The sequence below is a fragment of the Xiphophorus maculatus genome, chromosome 3 (assembly GCF_002775205.1).
Source record: "Xiphophorus maculatus strain JP 163 A chromosome 3, X_maculatus-5.0-male, whole genome shotgun sequence".
Taxonomy (NCBI): Eukaryota; Metazoa; Chordata; class Actinopteri; order Cyprinodontiformes; family Poeciliidae; genus Xiphophorus; species Xiphophorus maculatus.
The window spans coordinates 9,856,446-9,879,183 of NC_036445.1; the positions used below are offsets into that span (position 1 = coordinate 9,856,446).

At 37.2% G+C, this 22,738-nt stretch overlaps 1 protein-coding gene across 4 annotated transcripts; it reads left to right on the forward strand.

Moving 5' to 3' along the window:
• Window positions 1-481: 481 nt before the first annotated feature.
• Window positions 482-20,803, forward strand: LOC102230797 (toll-like receptor 2 type-2). 4 transcript variants are annotated; one of them, XM_005800405.3, is made up of 6 exons: window positions 500-662; window positions 10,575-11,576; window positions 12,128-13,310; window positions 18,374-18,504; window positions 19,760-19,910; window positions 20,490-20,803. In XM_005800405.3, the coding sequence occupies exons 2-6, from the start codon at window positions 10,585-10,587 to the stop codon at window positions 20,652-20,654; spliced, it is 2,622 nt and encodes an 873-aa protein (XP_005800462.3). In that variant the 5' UTR covers window positions 500-662; window positions 10,575-10,584; the 3' UTR covers window positions 20,655-20,803. The 4 variants fall into 4 exon arrangements, 3 of the variants coding, with proteins under 3 accessions (XP_014324789.2, XP_023187062.1, XP_005800462.3); XR_002752564.1 differs by lacking the exons at window positions 18,374-18,504; window positions 19,760-19,910; window positions 20,490-20,803 and adding an exon at window positions 14,201-14,267 and having other exon boundaries at window positions 482-662; window positions 12,128-13,791; XM_014469303.2 differs by lacking the exons at window positions 18,374-18,504; window positions 19,760-19,910; window positions 20,490-20,803 and adding an exon at window positions 14,201-18,232 and having other exon boundaries at window positions 482-662.
• The last annotated feature ends 1,935 nt before the right edge of the window (window positions 20,804-22,738 follow it).

A 22,738-nucleotide genomic window follows, 5' to 3' on the forward strand; every position in this document is an offset into this window, starting at 1 on the left:
TTTATAACCTCTATTTCATATTATATCCATAGCAATTCATTTATCTTTGACCATTTATGTCTCATTGAGTTCTCGTTCGCAAAAACCTGGCTAAGATAACAAATACAGGGGATATATCACAAAGCAGAGAAGTAAATTGCATAAAACTGACTTAAACACATGCCCAGAAACATTTCACATGGTTAGTAATTTCAATAAACATGTGAAAATTCATGTAGGGTTGCAATGTTTTGCACATTCAGTTCTCAATAAGCTTTTATAAGTAAGCTAATTAATATTTTACCACATTTTTTAAGCCCTGACAGCTTTAGTAAACAGTGTGGAAAGTCTCATTTTGGTTAACACTGACTTTCAGAAAGTATTGCAACAGATACCTTTACATTTTGCCAGATAAAGCTCACTCTTAGTAAAATCTGGAACAGTGGGAAGGAAGAAAAACAGTTCCTCCACTGGTATTTCCTACATTCCTGAGCAACTCGCACACAGACTGGGGGAGAGTGAAAGACAGGCAGTAGGAGGGGGTGTGAGAGGGAGACATAAAAATTAAGTGAGCTGACAGAACAGATCAGCTCCAGGCTAACTCCTCCAGAGTTGAGTCACTAATAACCTGATTCTTTACCACACCACAGGTTAAAAACTGAAGGGAAGAGTCAAACTACCTGGTAAGTAGTATCTGATTTAGTTTGTTTGCATAATTTAGAAAACTAATCTTAAACTTTTAGAAAGTATCTCACAGCTATGACAGATTTCACACTGATGACGTTGATTTTTCTGCATAGGCTACCTTGCTTGTTGTCATGACAAAAAGGGAGTTGTCAGACACTTTCTGAGGTGGAAGTTTACTACAAGGTAGATTTGTAATAGCGCTGTAACATTCTGTCTGAGCATGTTTTGTCAAAGCAGTGCATTGCGGCATGAAAAATGCTTTCAAGAGTGTGCTGGTCAAATCAAACTGAAGATTGAGTTTATTAATAGTTGGGGTCTATCCCTTGTGTGCTGGCTCAAGAGAATTCAAAAACATGCGCAGATGTTGCATTGGCAACACTTTGCATGTTTTCCTCCCAATCATTTTACTAATTTATTTTCTATTGCTTCCTTTCAAAATTTACAGTGCCCATATGCTTACCTGCCATATATAAAACACATTGGTGTGACAGCTTTAATTAAATTACCCTTGAGTATGTGATGATTTACAGGATTCTAATCTTCATAGCGACAGCATTAGACTTTTGGGCAATTGATGAACCTTAAGATCTGCTGAAGAATTGTGCAAGCATAAAAATAACCAAGCACAAATTCAATTAAACATAGATTTATGTTTAATTAAAATTATATTTACAGATAATAAGTAAAATAATATTCTGTGCCCATATTCATCTGGTAATAGAAGTTATCAGAGGTTCTTCTACCGTAAATGTTAATTGCAATGGACCAGCTAGAAGTAATGTACAACTACAGGTGACAGAGCAGATGGTGGTCAATTTATTGATTACATAATTGACTTTTAGTCTGTTCTGTTAGAATACAGTGTCACTTAGCTGCATTGACCCGCTTACAAGCATTATGTTCGATAACAAAGTGGACAGCAAACACTACTTTACCCTTTATGGGCAGCTCATCTTGAGTAACTTGTGGTTAAAGACTGTGTTGCTCAAGATTGCCTCAATCTTGCCAACAAAAGAGGTTTGCCATTTTCACTTCCTCCATCCAAATCTGTTCTGCTCATTCAGGAAAGACTCTGGATATTTCTTGTAATGAAGACATGCTACTGATGACAAGACTACCTTTTTAGAGAAAAACATTTTGACTGATTGGTTGCCTGATTTCTGAATAGGTGTATTTGGCACAAAGTTGGTACAAAGCATGAGTTGATTAAAGCACCCAATAAAAACCAAAACTGAGAAATTCACAATATAAAGAAAAGTCAGAAAGACAAACACCTACTTTTATCCCACATTTGGGCACTGCTGAAAGATAGGCATTATTTCCAAATGCTATTTCAAAAGTCAGCAAAAAAATGTCTAACATCCCATCATTTTAGATACTTGTAAGGGGACATTTATACTTCCTACATAATGTCCATAAGGTTTCAATTCATTCTAGCTTAAAAATATCCTCTATTTAACCAGATTAAAATCACATTGTGGTCTAGACTTCATTTGCAAAGGGGACCTGGGCAGAAAGTATGCAGAATTATATAGATGTTTGATACAGAGATAAATAATAAAAGATTACTTTTAAGTCTTGACTTTATTGAGATGGCATGTAGAGAACATGGCTGATTTTAGTGCGCCACTCTAAAGTTTACTGGAAATATGGCCCATGATGAGTCAAATTACATGGGAACCTTTTGTTTCTTTTTATAGGGTGTAAACCTGAGTTTGAAATTTTCTCTTCCCTTTTATTAGCTGTTTGCGTTTTTTAAATTTTTGCTGTGAAAGAGTTTAAAAAACTGTCCAGAAACAAACCCCAAAATGTTAATAGACATTTCTTCAGGGGGATTTTCCCCTGTCAAAATAGAATGAGCCCAGGTGCAACAAATTGAACTGGCAATTTTCATTAAATCACTGCTATCAGCCAGAACAATGAGCCAGACTGTGCAACTGCAGAGCTCTGGCAGCTAAAGACAGAAATAACATGAAGAGGCATAGATATACGTAGTTACTCCCATTTCACAAGTTAATTGATGTAATGAAAATTGATGACAAAATGTAACCTGAGAAGAGTTGTTATTTTGTCATGGTAACAATGAGGCAGTGAAACATTATATTTTGGAACAAAGCTGCTTTGGCTCATTGCACACAGTGATACTTTTCAGTAAGAGGCAATGAAACTTTTAATTATTTTCTGGCATACCAGACACTAAGTCTGTAATGTAAACTAGAGACATACACAGAATCTTGCAAAAGGTACCACATCTCTTGTGTTTTTTTACTCTTTTTTTTCATTTACTTGTCTAAAAACAGGAAATCTTAAATAAAGATCTTAATCTTAAATAAAGATTATTAAAGCAGTCAGCTGCAGTGCAGCTATCAGTGCAGCTTTAAAAAGTCATTTTGATGGTGACTATGTTGGAAAAAGCGTTCATTTATTTTCTGAAAATAAAAACATACAGAAATCCATAAGGACGTAGCCTAAATGCATCAGAGAAGCAACCAAGAGATCAATAGTAACTAACGAAGCTGCAGACATTCATAGGTTAGGATAGAAAATATGTTGACAAGATAATTCTTAGCCATGCACACAACAAACCTGAGTTTTATAGAAGAATGGCAAGATTAATGCTATTGCTGTGAGAAAGCAATAAAAAGTTGTGTTTAATGTTTGGCACAAACCATGCTGGGGACACAACAAGCATGTGAAAGAAGGTGCTCTGGCAACATGAGACTAAAATTTGATGAAAAACTAACACTGGATATCACTCTGAGCATACCCATCCTGTAATCTGAAGGTGGAAGTATAGCAATGAGAAGATGCTTTGCTACAGTACATCTGCAGACACTGATAAGAGTTGATAGAAAGATAGTTAAACTGGTTAAGTACAGAGCAATTCTGAGAGAAATCTTGTTAAATATTTAAAAAGATTTGTAAATGGGTCAGAGGTTCAGAGTCAAGTAAGACATCAATGCCAAACAGAAAACCAGAACCAGTATTGAATGATTCAGTTAAAAGCTTATTTTGGTGTTAAAATGTCCGTGTAAAAAATTGTTTCAACAATCATCTTGATATGAAAGGAAGAACTTCAGCCCATAAACATATTGAGCCTCTGTTGCTGTACAGGATGAACATCATTACCTGAAAGCTCAGTTTTTCAGTGTCCACCGGTCCAATGTAAGCACAGCTGTGTTTGTGGATAGTATGTAAACACAGAGCCTCAATAAACCAGGATACAGAACATCAGTGACATAGGTCTGCAGCCTTATTTAATCTTTTTTCTTTAAGAGGGGAAGCTGGCCTGGTGACATAATACTGCAAAAACATATCAACCCAAGAACTATTTGCCACTGGCTATTGACAACTCGATAACTGATGCATTAACAGAGATCTGGACTCTCAAGAATGACATATTTCTTGCCATGTCAGGTATATAACAGTTTAATCATTTATGAAGCATTTGTTTCTTATTCTTGCATTTCCAGCAAATCAGTTGCTGGCTACAGCGTAGTTGTAGTTGCTGGGAACAGTGTAGTTTTAGAGTACTGTGTTTTATTTTAAAGTTTGGTTTATGCTGCTGCAGGATTTTGTACTAAATTTTCTCAAGTCACTCCCTGGTGCTTTATTATGTACACACAGCCAGGTGGTCGACAGGGTGTCCGAAACATTTCTGAGAATTTGATCCACACTGACACGATTGCATCACATGTCAGTAGCACATTTGTCAACTCTACATCCATGATGAAAATCACTAATTAAGTTAACAAATAACAGATGTACCTAAAACAACAACAGTGCAATAAAATGCAAATCAGATATTTAAAAGTGTGCAATGTGATTTTCTCTCACAATTGATGATTGGTGGTATATAAGATGTTCATTCACCCTGTACATGTTAATTATTTTAATAACAGGAAATAAAAACACTTGTATCAACGTTTCCCCTCACACAATTCCTAAGCTACTGGTTGAGTACATTTGCTCCAACAATTTATCCAAACTGTTTGCATTTGGACCAAACACTCAGCTCTGCTTGTCTCAAGTTTAAAGTGCTAATGATTTTGGATGGAGGATGCAGAAAATATTTTTTCACAAAATACTTGAATATTCTCTAAATACTATTTCAAATAAATGTCTTTTCTTTTTTTACCAACACTAAATAGACCAGGGAACATACTTCTAGAGCATGAGTTCAGTTATAATATTCTTCAGTTTTCTTTTCTTGTCCTGCATGGTGTTGCAACAAAACGTCCTGAGGTAATATTTTCTACATGAAGTTTTCAAGTTATCCTTGTGCATTCTTGGGTATTCTCTCCAGTAATCCATATTAAGTTCCTTTAAGGTGCGTCTGTGGGGCTGATTGTCCTGTTTTGGACTGGTAACCTGTCTAAGGTGTAACTCGCCTCTCGCCCAGTGACCCACACAGATAGGCACCAGGCCCTCTTTGACCCCACAAGGATTATATGGGTGTAGAAAATAGCTTGAATTTATGTTTCCCCTTTCATCAGCGAATCAAACTTCAATGTTATCTTCTTTTATCAGTATTTAAGATGGACAAGGGTCTCATCACTATTTTTCAGACATGAAAAAAGCTAATATATCTACAGTATATGTCTCATGGAGTTTCCTTGTTCTGCTTCATAAGCTTGAAAATGAGCAAAACTGAACTTGAAAAAATGTGATCTTAATACAATCCCCCATGTTTTCTATGTTCATCACAATATAACCATATCTTTTTTACCCCTCCAGGGGCGCTTTTGTGGGCTCTAGTGTCCCTTATATGACAGTAGGCTGACAGGAAAGGGGGGAAGACATGCGGCAAATATTGTCGGGTCTGGGAATCGAACCTGCGACAGCCGCGTCGAGGACTCAAGGCCTCCAAACATGGGTCGCACTATCCCCTACGCCACCACGCCCATATAACTATGTCTGCAACACCTGACCTCAGTAGCAAACACCTATTTTAAACCTGAAATAAAGAGATATCGACTGCAGCTTTCTTTGGAACATGCCTTTCGCAGATAGGCTTGCAAACCAAAGAACAGGAGCATTTTCTCTTTTGTGAACAAGTCAGGCACAAAAATCAATAAAGCAGACCCTGACAAAAACAAACATCGTGTCAGATTAATGTCAAACCACTTACAGAGCATACCTTTTCCATGAATCTTTTTTTTTCCATACCTGGAACTAAAACCATTGAATTAAAAACTGAATACAACAGGAACTGAAAAATATTTGCCTTGAAATTTTTTGTCTTCTTATTTAGTGCAGTAAGCTAGTTAAGCTTAGTTTCTGGGAAAAAAAAGAAAAAAAAAAAGTAGATTTTATTTAAAGTGTAACTTGTTAAAGCTTAAATATTCCAAAGTTGATATTAAATGAATACATTTTTATAATAACCACTTGCATCCATTATTTTTTATAGCTGTTAAATCCATTAAGGGTTACGGCTTGGATAAGTCACCTGTCTGACACAGAGCGACACAAGAAACACAACCAGACTTGCACAAACGCACTTTAGTGGTGATTCAGGTGGCCAACTAATCTAACATGGATACTTATGGACAGCGTACCCAGAGAGAACCCATGCATGCACACACAAAACAAATCAAAAATGTCTCAGATGTTCCCCTGCTTCAACACACATAAAGCAAGGTGTCTTGAGGACCAACATTGAAAAACACTCTTCCAAAGATACATCGGTCTGAAAAAAGGAGAGTTGTTTGTTAAAAATAACCACATATTCTTTAAACTATGTGAAAAGACTTCAAATGGATAATATCCCATGTAAAATGCATGGACACTCACTTATTATGCTGGTCAGGAATGACAGAAGAGCAAAGTCTTTGCATAGCTGAACAGCTCAACACTTCCCCTGCAGGAGAGCTTTGGTTACTACACCCACTGTCACAAAAATCAGACTATAACTTTATTAGCTGGCATATGTTATAAATAAGATAAGATGTAACAAACACTCTATAATTAACACAATATGAAATGGGACCAATTTGAATTCATATACCTGTAGATTAGAATGAATATGATCTACAGCTGAATGCAGATATTGGATATTATTTTAGAGCAAGATATATTTCATACAATATTATTAAAATGGGAATGACAGCAAGAGAATTGACAATCAGCCAAACAAATGTATTATAATTTTTCTTTTTGTAGTACTTTTTATCACTTTTGATAGTAGCAAGTGATACCACAAAGTGTATGCCCTGCATTGACTTTATGTGAGGTAATTTCACTTTCCTGTAAACATATTGTCTGATAATTTGATCAACAGTAAGAAGCAGATGCTTACTTCAGAACTGACAAGATGAGTAATCAATAAAGCAGTAGATCTATTCCCGTATGATGTCATAAAAAAGAAGGAAAAACAGCTCATAAGGAAGCAATGAGATTAATTCAGTGGAAAAATATATTTATTATATATGTATATAATAAATATATATATTTATTTTGACACATTTAACAACTGAAAATTTAATAGCTACTTACAGTAGCTATTAAAGACTTTGTGTGAGTCTAGCTGTAATTCAAGCAAACACCTAATGTAAAAAATATATACACAGCTCAAAAGAATAAAGGGAAAACTCAAATAACACATCCTAGATCTGAATGAAAGAAATATTCTCATTGAATACTTTGTTCTGTACAAAGTTGAATGTGCTGACAACAAAATCACACAAAAATCATCAATGGAAATCAAATGTATTAACCAATGGAGGCCTGGATTTGGAGCCACACACAAAATTAAAGTGAAATAACACTACACGCTGATACAACTTTAATGTAATGTCCTTAAAACAAGTCAAAATGAGGCTCAGGATGGTGTGTGGCCTCCACGTGCCTGTATGACCTCCCTACAATGCCTGGGCATGCTCCTGATGAGGTGGCGGATGGTCTCCTGAGGGATCTCCTCCCAGACCTGGACTAAAGCATCCGCCAACTCCTGGACAGTCTGTGGTGCAACGTGACTTTAATGGATGGAGCGAGACATGATGTCCCAGATGTGCTCAATCGGATTCAGGTCTGGGGAACGGGCTGGCCAGTCCATAGCTTCAATGCCTTCATCTTGCAGGAACTGCTGACACACTCCAGCCACATGAGGTCTAGCATTGTCCTGCATTAGGAGGAACCCAGGACCAACCGCACCAGCATATGGTCTCGCAAGGGGTCTGAGGATCTCATCTCAGTACCTAATGGCAGTCAGGCTACCTCTGGTGAGCACATGGAGGGCTGTGCGGCCCTCCAAAGAAATGCCACCCCACACCATTACTGACCCACTGCCAAACCGGTCATGCTGAAGGATGTTGCAGGCAGCAGACCACTCTCCACGGCGTCTCCAGACTCTGTCACGTCTGTCACATGTGCTCAGTGTGAACCTGCTTTCATCTGTGAAGAGCACAAGGCGCCAGTGGTGAATTTGCCAATCCTGGTGTTCTCTGGCAAATGCCAAGCGTCCTGCACGGTGTTGGGCTGCGAGCACAACCCCCATCTGTGGACGTCGGGCCCTCATACCATCCTCATGGAGTCGGTTTCTAACCGTTTGTGCAGACACATGCACATTTGTGGCCTGCTGGAGGTCATTTTGCAGGGCTCTGGCAGTGCTCCTCCTGTTCCTTCTTGCACAAAGGCAGAGGTAGCGGTCCTGCTGCTGGGTTGTTGCCCTCCTACAGCCTCCTCCACGTCTCCTGGTGTACAGGCCTGTCTCCTGGTAGCGCCTCCAGCCTCTGGACACTACGCTGACAGACACAGCAAACCTTCTTGCCACAGCTCGCATTGATGTGCCATCCTGGATGAGCTGCACTACCTGAGCCACTTGTGTGGGTTGTGGAGTCCGTCTCATGCTACCACGAGTGTGAAAGCACCACCAACATTCAAAACTGACCAAAACGTCAGCCAGACAGCATAGGTACTGAGAAGTGGTCTGTGGTCCCAACTGCAGAACCACTCCTTTATTGAGTGTGTCTTGCTAATTGCCAATAATTTCCACCTGTTGTCTATTCCATTTGCACAACAGCAGGTGAAATTGATTGTCAATCAGTGTTGCTTCCTAAGTGGACAGTTTGATTTCACAGAAGTTTGATTTACTTGGAGTTATATTGTGTTGTTTAAGTGTTCCCTTCATTTTTTTGAGCAGTGTATATATATAAATTTCAGAGGAATTTAAAACTCTTGGCTTTAAGTAATATCTACAATTTGCTCAACATACCACAATGTTTTAGGATTTTTCAATAATACTTTAACGGACTCTTTGAAAAGAGTTACTAGTCTATCATATTTTTGTGTCTGTGTGTGGTCCAGCCAACAAAATTACTCACATTTTATTATGGTTCCAGTTCTATTCTGCAACAACGCCATCCAGGCAGAAGTGTTTACTCAAGCTGTGTCACTCCTGGACCCAATAAAACGAACACTGTTTGTTCAGGAGGTTATCACAAAGCTTTATTCTTCCTTCATGTGAGGACAAAACAATTTTTTAGCATCTCAGTATCAGTACAGGTTGAGCACAGGATTAATTAAAAGTGACAGCAAATAGAGTCTTCAGTGATTTAAAGCAGAGTAAGTGTTTTACAGCGAGCAACGCCTGGATGAGTGAGTATGTACGATCACATTTAACACACTGTTGGTTTCCAGAAGATGTGTGTTACAAGATAATTTCAGTAAATGCATAGTTAACAATTGGTTTCAGATTTTAACAAACTGATTACACATTTAATCCAGACAAATAATGGCACACGATTTTTACCTTTATAATTAAATAGAAAACATTTAGAGCAAAAACATATTTCTGTATTTTTCAAACAGGTAATTGTCTGTTTTTGTAAGTGAACTTTACTAAATTATTTTGATTCTCTTTAATACTTTTACATACATGGAAATTTTAAAAGTTGCACAGAAAACAGTGACAAAAATGAGAGGAAAACATACACATAAAAGAAGAATTTTTGTGTACTGTATTGTCTGCTGAGATAAGTAGGCAACCAGAGCCGAGACATGTTGGAATGGATTGCCTTGCAGTGTCAGATGCAGATTTACTGTTGCTCACACAGTAAATTAGAGAACAGTTATAAAGACAAAACTAGCTTAAAATAAATTAGCAAATAAATAAATAAAAATGAAACAGAAATAGTGTGTCTACTGTAGTTTATAGTTGTGCTTGCCCCTTGTTGCATGATCCTTGTGTGTTCATGTAATGGTGTGATTCCACCAAATGTGCTATATGTGTTTGTTTTTGTGTGTGACAGCGGCTGTGCATGTGATTGTATGTCAGTGTGCAAAGAAGTACAGGCAGAAGATGTTTGTTCTTAAATTGTGGGAAGAAATTAAGACGGGAGGAAATAAAGCCCTTCCCCCCTTGAAATACAGTGACTCCAGAAAACCAAATCCATTAGATAAATTAATAAGCCAGTTAAAGGATTATCAATGTAAAGGTTTATTTGCTTTTGCATGGCATATCAAACAATGATCCAGCATTATATTTTTAAATCAACTGGTACTGAGGCATATGTTATCTAATCTCCATCTGAATCACTCAAATTTTATTGACATGATGTCAACAATGCTATGAAATTGATGTAAATACTCACAGTTTTGGCAGCATTGATGCCATGATTACATTATTTCATTCCATGCCTTACTATGCAGATGTTCTGCCTGCATTGATGAAGATTCACTCACCTCGGCGTAATGAATGCTTGAGTGGCTGAGATAACAACAGATTCATTTTCTGTTAGAATTTACTTGAGATAGGAACAGTTTTGACCTTTCATCCCAGTTAAATTTTAACCATTTCTTCTTAGTCTTTTGAAAGAAAATATTGAAAAAACATGCCATTGTTCAAAAATCATTTTGATCATTTCTGCTTGAAGTTGAAAGTTAAATAATGTTTTTATTTTCTTTTTCAGATCTGTAACCATGATTGGTGAGTTGATCAGTGTCGGTGTTCTTCTTGGAGCTGTGTCATCTCAATTTTCACCAGATCCATCTTCACCTTCCACATTTATCTCCGATGAAGGACCATGTCGGATTTACAACTTTGGTCTGTCAGCAGACTGTCAGGGAAGAAAGCTAGATTTCGTTCCATGGAGACAGCTTCCAGTTACACTTGAAAGCATTGACCTCTCTTATAATGGGCTTCATGTTATCAGTGCAGCTGACTTCCAGAACTTTCCTGAGCTTCGCATCCTTCTACTGCAGTACAACAACATTTCACACATTGCCAATGAGACTTTTAAAAATAACCCATTACTGGAGCATCTCAACATTTTTAATAACTCATTGCATGAAATTCCTGCTTCACCTCTGACATCCCTCCTCAATCTGAAGGAGCTCTCCATGTCAAATAATCTTTATAGACATGCAACTTTAGCAGACAGTTTCTCTAAATTAGTCAGACTCAAAGTTCTGTCCTTGGGAGGGCCTTTGGTGATGGGACTAAAGAAAAATGATTTTCAGCCCCTAAAAAACATCCAGTTACAAGCTTTTGCCATCAAGTGCTCCTCTAATTTAAGTTACTACGAGCCAGGAAGCTTAGAAGTCATCCACACAAAACAGATGGGCTTTGACATGGCGATCGATCAACGACCGAATGCTCTCCATCATATGCTACGTGATCTCGCCAACAAGACACTCAGTGTCATTCAATTCCGCAACCTGTTTGAATTCACATACTACATGGGTGATGAAGATATTTTCCTGAACTTAAAAGACATTAGAGCATTTCAGCTCATCTTTCACAGAGGCAAGTTCAACGAAAATCTCCTGAAGATGGCATTACTGAACTTACAAGTGACTCCCATCAAACGGCTTAGACTTCAGTACATCGACTTTGCCCGTTCACCAACATTTGTCGACAGTGGAGCAGGTTCTAGCATAACCAAGCTGAGTCTGGATAACTTGGATCTTTGGTAAGTGTTTTCAAATACTATGCACAGATGTAATGTTAAAAAAAATGTTGGAAAATCTAAAACTAAGTTGGCATTATGAAATGTTTATATATTGACTAAAATTAGCTTTTGCTGACAGTCAAAAGCCCAACCTTTCATATCATCGCTGACATCTTCTTTACTGTCACAGAGAAGTAAGAACTGTAGCTGCATTAGGTATCAAAACATTTGCCCAATTGAATCCCAAGCCCTAGCAGATTATAATAAATTAAAACAGAAGACATTTTATGAAGATGTTAAATAGGCAGTAATGCCTGAAGAAACAAGATGGTTGGAGCATAATGACTTGAGTTTTCTTTTTTCAAAGAATTACAAAAATGACAAAATGCTGGGGTGATGCAAATGCACACCACCTTACAAATTTGTTCTTCTTTGAGTTGGTCTATCATATAAAATGCCATTGAAATACATATTTACATTTTTGTTCTTAATGTTGCAAAATTTGAGCTAGCTCAAGGGTGATGAATCTGAAGGTACTAATAAAATTCTAAGTAAATCTGAATTTTTTACAGGTATATCAGCAATCCTGATGTGCTGCGATTTGACTGGCGCTTCACCTGGTTCAAGAGAATAAAGCAGCTGTCTATCCAGTATGTGTATTTCAGCAGTGTGCCTTGTGACTCCTGGGCTGAGATGGAAGGTGTGGAATTATTAGATGTTTCAAACAATCGATTGAATGATGATGTTTTCTACAACAAGAGATGTAATTACAAAGGTTCCATGCCAAATCTTCTCACCTTCAACCTAAGCACCAATGAGTTGACCAGTCTAGAAGACCTATCGTCTCTGATAAAGCACTTCAAGAAGCTGCAGGTACTGGATCTCAGCAACAACAAACTGGGATCTGCAGAAGAAAGTCGACACTGTGTTTGGACACAAAATATAACTCGTTTCATTGCACACCACAACTACTTTTCAAGCGAAACATTTCACTGTCTACCTACCACTGTTTCTTACTTGGATCTGTCCGACTGCAACATGGACCAGCTGGACTTGACCTACTTTAAGAAAGCTACAAACCTAAAAATTCTATTACTGAGTGGGAATAAAATTAAGTTCATCCCATCTAAGTGGGAGTCCCCATCTCTTCAGTTTTTAGCTTTGGATGGAAATTCATTTGGATTGATAAGCAAGGCATCCTTTCATCATATGCCTCAACTGTCTCAGCTCACGGCAGGAAACAATCCTTACCATTGCACTTGTGAGCTTCACTCTTTTGTCCAGGACACCATCGCAATTGGAAAGGTCAATCTCACTGACTGGCCATTGAATTACAGATGCTATCACCCGGAACCGTTCCTCAATACCTCAATATCCAAATATTTTCCTGGTCAAGTAGCATGTGACATCAGACTTGTTATCATCATTTCTGTTGCAACCACTGCCGTAGTGATCTTGATATTTGTTCTAATTTGCTATATTTTTGACCTCCCATGGTACACTAGAGCCACGTATCAGATCATACAAGCCAAATACAGAGCGCACAAGGAAAATCTAGCAGGGGGCGTTGGGAACTTCAATTATCATGCCTTCATATCCTACAGCCACTCAGATGCTGACTGGGTGAGGGACCAGCTCTTACCCTGTTTGGAGAACAACAAGAACCCCTATCGTCTGTGTATTCATGAGCGGGACTTTATGCCAGGAAAATGGATCATTGACAACATAATTGAGAACATTGAAAGCAGTCGTAAGGTAAGAGAAAGTACTTTTGATTTCAGCTAAGAACAGTAAATAAAAAAAATAAAATCCTTATCTGCTTCTTAATGGCTTTGCAAGAAAACAAGGTGACCAGGCAGATTTGTTATTAGCAAAAATGCTTTGGATCAAGGAATGTGAAAACTGTTTAGCAATGTCACAAGCTAGTTGATTTGCTCATATTTTTGAAATTTTACTTATTAAAATTATTAATGCAGCCCTTCACAGTTTTAGACATCAGGTAGTCAAAGTCACTTGTCATGAATTGGCAATGATTAGAGCTCAGTGTGCTGCAGCTTCCAGATTTTTCTAAAAAAAAAAATGGCAACAGGTAATTACTCACCAATTGGTTTGTTACCAATTGGCAGCACTTATTTTAAGACGATGCCAGAGAAAGTACTGGAGAGTCCACAGTTTTCTTCAGTTGGAAGGACCCAGTGCTGTTTTTCTCTCCCCCCTCTGTGGCTAAATACTACTGGTAAGTTGGCTGAAAGAAGGCTTCTACAAATACATCATTCAATCAAAACACATGAAAACTGAGTAATTCATAATTATGTTCAGTCAAAAAAAATGGTCACACATTCTACAGAAACTAAAGAAGTACTAGCTATCACTCATGTTAAGGTGACTATGTTTTAAATTTACAGTTGGCAAACTGTAAGCTTTATGCTTGTTAAGCAGCTATCTTGGAGCTAACTATCCAAGCGCTTAGCCTATGTTGCATTGTATTTATATTCAGATTTGTCAAGTTTCAAGTCAGAAAAATCAAATACCTTAGGCCCAGAAGTCAGAACATGTATTTTTATTTGCTATATTATTTCTGTAGTTTTGTTAAACCACATTTCTTTTAATCAAGAGTTTATTAAATTTAGTGTTATCTTTTACAGGTTATTTTTGTCCTTTCCCGGCACTTTGTGAACAGTGAATGGTGCAACTACGAGCTGTACTTTGCTCAGCAGAGAGCAATGGGAAAGACCTTCAGTGATGTCATTCTGGTTCTGAAGGAGCCCATTGATCCAAGTTCCTTGCCCAGCAAATATTGCAAGCTCAAAAAGATGCTGAGTACCAAAACATACCTGGAGTGGCCCCAACAGGTCAACCAGCAGCCATTTTTCTGGGCACAGCTGAGGAGTGTTTTGGGTAAACCCACAATGACTCGTGAGGGGACTAACAGCATCAGGAGTAGAAACTCATCCGAATGATTCTCAGGAGAAAGGATACCAGAAGTAGATAAACCTCTTGAAGGCAACAAAAAAGAAATTCAAAGTGAAATTATTCACGGAACTGAAACTAAACTACAAGATCAAAGAAATAAAAAATATCAAAATATAATGTTATTTATCACATTTCCACAATGTCTTTTTGGCAAGTACTTGTCCATCTTGATAACATCAAGTTGATAGCAGGACCCACCACTTTCTCACTTTGTGATGAGAGAAAAGTATATAAGAAATCAGTTCTGTTTACATTTTGATGGAGATAATTTAAATACATTCAAATACTTAAATGCAGAATGTGCCTGACTCCAGAGGCTTGTATGTTACTAGACATTCATAATCCTTACTATGCAGTGTTGAAGTAAAGTTTTGTACTTGGAAAAGGTTTGTGTGATGCTTGTTTACAAGAGACTGTTGCTATTTTGTTTCACTTTTCAATTTTGTCAATAAATAAAAATATGAAAGAGTTTTTCTTTATTTAAATAAGTGAAACAGTGTAGGGTTGTAGTTTGAATTCAAGAGCAGTTAAATTTTAAGACACTGTCCTAAGGAACAATTCAACATGTAGAAAATAAAATTTTTGCCATGAACTCCTTATTGTGTCATAGAACATCATTAGAGGTGGGTAGAGTATATTGTACTCATGTAAGACTTGAATAGGACTAAGGAGTAAGGGAAAATAGGAAATAATAAGGGAAAATAGAAAATAATACCAATTTACAAGACCAAAATCAAATAGACTCAAAAAAACAGCATGCAAGAATAAAGAAACAAAATACAAAGGAATTAATATAAGACCTATAATATAAGAATTAATATAAGCATTGCTAATGTTTATTCTGTATTGCAACTGTTTTAAATGTTTTGTTCCCTCTCCATGACATGGGAAAAAATTATTTACCAGCAAGTATTTAAATATGTTCATTCCTCTAATCATGGTTAACAAATACTGTAGATTTGGGAATATTTGCTATTTATTTGCCAAAGTTACCTGGAAGGAACAAAATAATCCAGGTGTTTCAAATCAAATGTTGCCCCCCCATAATGTGGAAAAATATTAATTTACCAGCAAGCCTTTAACTCTATTTATTTCTCTCATCGTGGACAACAAATTCTGTAGATTTGGAAATATTTGCTCTTTAATTGCAGAAGCTACCTGAGGGGAGCCAAATATTTCAGCTGTCTGAAATAATCTGTTCCCCGATGGGAATGAAATAATTTACAATTCATTTACAAGTATTTGTAGTTGTTGCCCAGGTTGAGAAGAATAAGCACAGTTAAAAATTCAGTTAAACACTGACTCTGCGGACAGGCAATGCCTCCCAATGCCCGTCCATGCCGCCGGGCCTGAGACCAGGTTTATTTAATAATTTACGTTAGGGTTTTGTTGTTTTAACAGCAGCTGTCGATTAAACTGAAAGTTACAATTTTAACATGATTACGTGAGTCGTGTTACCGAAAGATTTATCATAAGCCCCGTGAAACTGATTTGGATCCGCCTCTCTGACTGCAGATTTTCACTGCAGATTGAACACAAGACCTGTCTCTGTTTTCAGGATTTTGACTCACTGGCTCCCCCTTGTTGTCATTTGAACTTGTTGCTGTGACACTAAATATTTGTGTTTCATTGCATCATTTACTTGACCTCCAAATGCCACAGCAGGTTCAGCAGATAGAAAAATATTGTTCCTCAGTCAGAAAAGTAACTTGTGATGTGTGAAATTGCCAGAAATTGAATACGTGTTATACAAAGAAAGATAAATCTATAATTCATATATAATACTAATCTAGATCAAGTCCAACTGCACAACATTTTAAAGCACTTTCTTCTACTGACAAGCTTCATGTAGATAGGGATTTAATTTTCCAGCAGGACTTAGCACCTACCTATACTTGGTATCAATGCTTGCTAGAATAACTATGGTACTGGTCAAGAAACTGGTCATGCCTGATAAAAACTGTTGAAATTAAGATTATAGATTCTTCAGCAGACATTAGACATTAGCTGAACACTGTTATTAAAGCAACCTTAGCTCTCTGAAACCCATCAGCAGAGTTTTTCTTTTTAGTTTTTTTTTATTTATGGAAAAACAATGAACAACTGCAGATTTATTGAATGCACATATAGAGCATTTTCTAATGTATATTAATACTTTAGTTGATTTAACACTTGGACAATACATGACTTAAATTGAACTGAATACTTACAAAAAATACCAAGATAGAAATGTACCTTACTGTACATCTTATTCAGGTTATTTTTGTAATATAATGCGATATGTTAAACCATTTAAAAAAAAGGGTATGTATATGTTTCCATGACTTTTAAGGACATAGCAGCAGATGGAAAGCTGCATAAATGACCTCACTGGCCGTGTTTGTTTTAACAGCATTCTTGTTAAGGATATCAGCTCCACTGTAGTTTGGTTTTCCTGTTATAAAATGAAAATATGGAAATGCATATGAAACCTTTACACAGAGGCCAGTGATGCAAATACTGATGCAGATGCAAATGTTTAAGGGTTTGAACAGCACCCTGTATCCTTAAGTGACGCATTAAAAGTCGCCTATGTTGCAAATTAAAGGAAGCCATTTGCAAAACAGGACATATAATGAAATGAGTCATTTTATAAATTGATGTCATACTTTAGTAATTCATTGAAAAGTTTGCCTTGTGATTTAATTTAAGAAAACCCCACTACAATAATATCGGAGCATAAATCTTGTTATAAAATGATTAAGATTAACTCCAAAGGTAAAATCTCCAAAATAAACTTGTCTCTGGGTAAATGTTTTCATGTTAAGAAAATTGTAAACATTTCAAGCAAAGAAAAAATAACATTCTAAATAATTATTGCCCTGCAGAAGAGAAGAGCTGCCTCCCAGGCAAAATAAAAATAGCCCTATATTATGTTGGACTGGTTCAATGTGATAATGTTCTTGTTCTAACAATACACTTATCATACAATATGCTATCTTATTACAAGTTATAAATATGTTTATGATCATTCAATATATTTATAATGTAAGAATTTCATAATTTTTCACCTTGAATGGGTCTGAAAATGTCTCTTGGTTATTAGAAATATAACCCGCCTGAATGTAGTTCAGGTGGTGTAGGTAGGCTTCCTCTGCCCCTCCGGATCCCATCGCTACCTCAGTGGGATCAGACTCATTGTTCCTCCTGGAAGGCACTGTCTGGTTTAACTTCCTTCTCAGTTTGCACATGGCTATCAAGTTGTTCAGCAGCAGCAAAATTTCTCCAAACATTAAACAGAAGCAGGAAAGCTTGAAATAATCCTTGAGACCAGATCATGATCATGATCATGATTATGATCATGAATGATCATTTTGGTTCAGAAGCAAGAAAGGGTGGAGCAGCCCCACACCAGGGGCACATTTAAATCCCAGATGTAAATCACGCATAAGAGCAGGAAGCTTGAAATCCAATCACTCAATACTGATGTTTGCTGAACAAACCTTTATAATACCAGACCTTGTTATATTGTGTGGTTTGTTTGTATGTTGTATCTGTGGGTTGTATATTTGTAACATTATACAATCGGTAAAGTCTTTCTGAAGGGCCCACGTACCAAATGTATGGCCCGCCACTATTTATTATATAAAGGGTATATTGTAATAACATAATTGTACATTGCACAAATGTATATTTTTTATAATAATAAAGCTTTCAAATTATAATATGATGCAGTTCTATTTTTTCCTCTTCGTTGTAGCTCTGTGCCTCCTCACTTATCTGGGTGTATTCATTGGCTGATAAAAAGTAAAAGTAGTTTGTTGGTTAGAAACTACCTTAAATGGCCTTGCAACGCACCTGTGCAGCAGGGAGCGGTGCTTCTCTGCAGAGGGAGGTGCTTATCTGATTGTGGCTTGGACAGCCCATATAAACTGATGAGAGGAAAACTCAGCAGCAGAAGACTCTTCGGTCAGGAACTATTTGCACCCCTATTCAAGTAAGTAAATTGCCTCCTCTGCTTTTTATTCTTTCTTTTTATGTGCCACTGCAACTGGAGAGTTCATGTTGAGGAGCTTAATTATCACCAACGCTGCGCTTCACAGTTAGAAACTCTAATTTGTTCTTTGAATTAGTCAGGAATAAATAATCACAATTATTGCAAATAACTAGCAGGAATATTGCATAATTCAGAGAAGCAGCATTGTAGCAACTTTCAACTCTGTTACCCGAGTTTGTACACACACTCACAGTTGTCCATTGTTGATTGTTGTGTTGTAGGCTGAAATAATCAGTTTAAATGATGGAATTATGATCAACCAGCATGTTATTATATATATAGATGTATATATATATATAATAACATATATTATTATATGTATATAATAATACATATATGTTCTTTTATATATACGATTGATTTTATTTATTTATGTATAATCAGTTTTACTTTGCAAGTTGCCCTGCAGGAGGTCTGGGCTTTGTCTTTCTTGCTGATGGGAGGTGAGATGACCCCAGTGTCCACTTCTCGAGTGTCAGACTGAAGGGCTGATGTAAGGTTAGACAGTTAACCTGTTCTGACTTTACTTGACATCAGTGACCCTCATTCATATGCCTTAAATATACAGATGGAAGGTCGCTTAAGGGGTTTTTATTTCTGTGATGTTTACAGGGTGAATGTATACTAAATACTAGCTACTGGGATCTGTATTGATAAAACAGCTGCCATTACTTGCATGTGAAGGCTAATTTCTTCACCTGATTAATCAAATCTAATATCTCAATATTATTTCCCTTCTGTTTTCAGAGCATTTCTAGGAAGCTGTAATGTTTGTAGAAAACTACTTACCCACCGTGTGATAATTGATATCTTGTCAAAATTGGCTAAAGCTGCATGTCAAGATAACGTGAAGTGAAAAGGCATTTAAGTTACTCCTATATAGATACATGTCAGAGTAACTTCAATGTTTAAAAACTGAAATTTTGGAGAAATTAAGATTATATGGAGATTTAGTTTTTTTCGACAAGGGTTGAAATATAATTATCTGAATTTGAACAGTTAAGTTGTTCAGCTACAGACTGGAGTGCATGGATGCTGTGGATCTCAAATTAATACTAACAGCTAACTAACTCCTTTGCTGTTGGTGCTGTATGCAGAGAATATAGCAGCATATTTCTCTATTTGTTCATTATTCTCCCCCCTCCACTACCAAGAAAATAGTAATCTTAATGTGTCGTCTACTCCTTCATCACAGGACTGCAAAAATGTCTTCCACTTTGCAAGGAGCCATGGAAGATCTTATCAAGGTCTTTTACCGCTACTCAGGAAACGAAGGTGACAAGTACAAGTTGAACAAGAAGGAGCTGAAGAAGATGCTCCAGGAGGAACTCTCAGAATTCCTGAATGTGGGTTCGACAAATAAAAGAAAAATAAAACTATCAATCTTTTTTTAAAGCGCTAAAACTTAACTTTGACACAGTCTTGTCTTGTCTTCTATTTTAACTTGGATGTTACAGTCCTAAAATAAAATGGAATCAGAACAAGCAGCAAGGTAATTAGGTGTTAAATATTCAGGAAATTATGGCAATAGCATTCTTGACAATGATGTGCTGAAAGTGAGGCAATTTTGTTTTATAGCCCTAATAACGCACAAGACAGTCTAAGGAATTATATATATATATATATATATATATAATTAAAAAAACTTTTTATTTACAATATTGCATTCACCATGTCATTATTGAAATACACTTGATGAAGACCATGCATATGAACATGACTAGCAGACTGCATCTGTGCATTAAAATGTATGTTGTGCTAAATTAATGTAGTAATAAATGCATAATTTAATCTTTTTGTTTCTCAGTGAAGAAATTCAAACTCCAAACTTCGTACAAACTAAATGATCTTGGAATGGATTTTTCTTAAGGTTTACTGTCTCTTGTGTTGAGAAAAGATTGATAACTTGTTTTATTTATTTAAAGGGTTCAAATGATCCCACCATGGTTGAGAAGATTATGACTGGCCTAGATGACAACAAAGATGGTGAAGTGGACTTCCAGGAGTTTGTGGTTTTGGTCGCTGCGCTGACTGTGGCTTGCAACGAGTTCTTTGTGGATTGTCTTAAACAGAACAAGGGCTCAAACTAAGTTGGAAAGTTGGTTCATGACATTGAATCTGACAGGATCTACAAATGTAGAAGTGTATATCCTCACACATCATCTTGGAAGATGGCCAATAATTTACATTTACCTACCCATCATTGGTTTGCCATCTTTAATAAAAACATAGTGTTTAACCTGTGTCCAGGAGTCTTTTTGGTTGAAAAGCTCTTTTTCTTGATCTACAACTTGTAAAACTTGGTCTATATGTTTTTCATGCATTTCAATGGATCTGAATGGGCTTTGATCCTAATGAAACCGTGAGCACCACCTAGTGTAAGAGAGGGAAACTCTTCTCTGCTTCTCAGTCTAACGCTCCTGAGAACAGTTGTTAATGGAGAAACCCTGTCGCGCTGAAGACAGTGTCAGAAAGAGAAGGGGCTTTTTAAAGAGACGGAGGCCCAATTTTAAAGCATCAATATTTCATTGAAGTTGTGTTTTATACATACATTTTTAGAACAACTGAAGTTAACAGTTACTTGATAGTCCCATTATGTGCCTGGAAAAAATAATGGGTTTCTCTCACAGAAATGTCCTAAATATGCCCATAACTGCATGGCTGCAATGGAGAATGAATCTGATTTGGGGGTGTATAATGGTTGTTAAAAACAAACAAACAAACAAACAAACAATAATAAGAAAAGAAAAAACAGTGAGGATGCAGCCACAACTTTGCCTGTCACCTAAAATCTGGGAAGCAGTTTTTTATGTACTTTTTATTTTTGTAAGTAAGGTAATAAATCTTTACTCAATTTACTAGAATAATTAAGTCTACTTTTTGAGTTGAATTAATTGAGGGACAGAAAGGTTTAGTGGTGTAAAGTCAGTTTATGGGACATTTAATGCAACGTGCAGCAAAAAGTGTCTTCCATCAAAGCTCAAAAGCTTTATCCTGTTCCTAAACAAAGGTAAATGTACAAGAGCATAAATCACCTAGAAAATTTCTGAAGAAATTTAAACGGGGCCTGCCAAAGTGCGCTGTCGGTTGGAACCCAGCGTTCTGATGCTAAAAATTAGCGTCAATGCTAAAGTACGCTACAGTATACTCAGTAGCATTTGGACAGTCACAAGCACGATGAGCAACATGGACTTACTCCATTCAATATGTTAAAATTAGCGTATAAGCTAAAATTTGCCAAAATGCTAAAGTTAGCTTAAATGCTGGCAGTGGCATGTGGGGTATATCTAGCATGTTGTCTTACATTGACTTCCTCCATTCAGTGTGCTAAACATTGCTAATAAATAAACAAAATGGCTGAAAAGTTTATTTTAGGGAAAAGGCTAATGCTAATGTTTTGCTAATGATAATGCACTCCCTTCTGATTTTTACTTTTGCAAAAGTGAAATGAGTCCACGGGCTGCACAGTGGCGCAGTTGGTAGAACTGTTGCCTTGCAGCAAGAAGGTCCTGGGCTCAATTCCCGGGGTCTTTCTACATGCAGTTTGCATGTTCTCCCTGTGCATGCGTGGGTTCTCTCCGGGTACTCCGGCTTCCTCCCACAGTCCAAAAACATGACTGTCAGGTTAAGTGGTCTCTCTAAATTCTCCTTAGGTGTGAGTGTGTGTCTGGTTGTTTGTCCTGTCTGTCTCTGTGTTGCCTTGCAACAGACTGGCGACCTGTCCAGGGTGAACCTCGCCTCTTGCCTGGAACGTTAGCTGGAGATAGGCACCAGCACCCCTCCTGACCCCACTGGGGACAAGGGTGTACAGAAAATGGATGGATGGATGAAATGAGTCCACAAACTATCACTACTGCTTCTACATTGTCATCCGTGTTTGATTATTCTAAATTCTCGTTGGGGGTTTTATTGGATTTTCTTCTGGAATCAGGATGTTCGTGAGTGGAATCGGTTAGTGTGTGGTGTGTTGCTACTGCCGTGTGGCTGGACACACGAACCGGTCAAACCTGTTGTACTTTTATCGGCTCATGTCGTGTGTAGTCACAGAAGTTTCGAAAATTGGCCGACAATCCTTAAATCGTGCCGTGTGAACCAGACCTAAAATTCACAAACTCTACTCCTCTCATCTCATCTTGGCCACTGATCTAACGCGCTCTGACTCTGGTCGCTATGG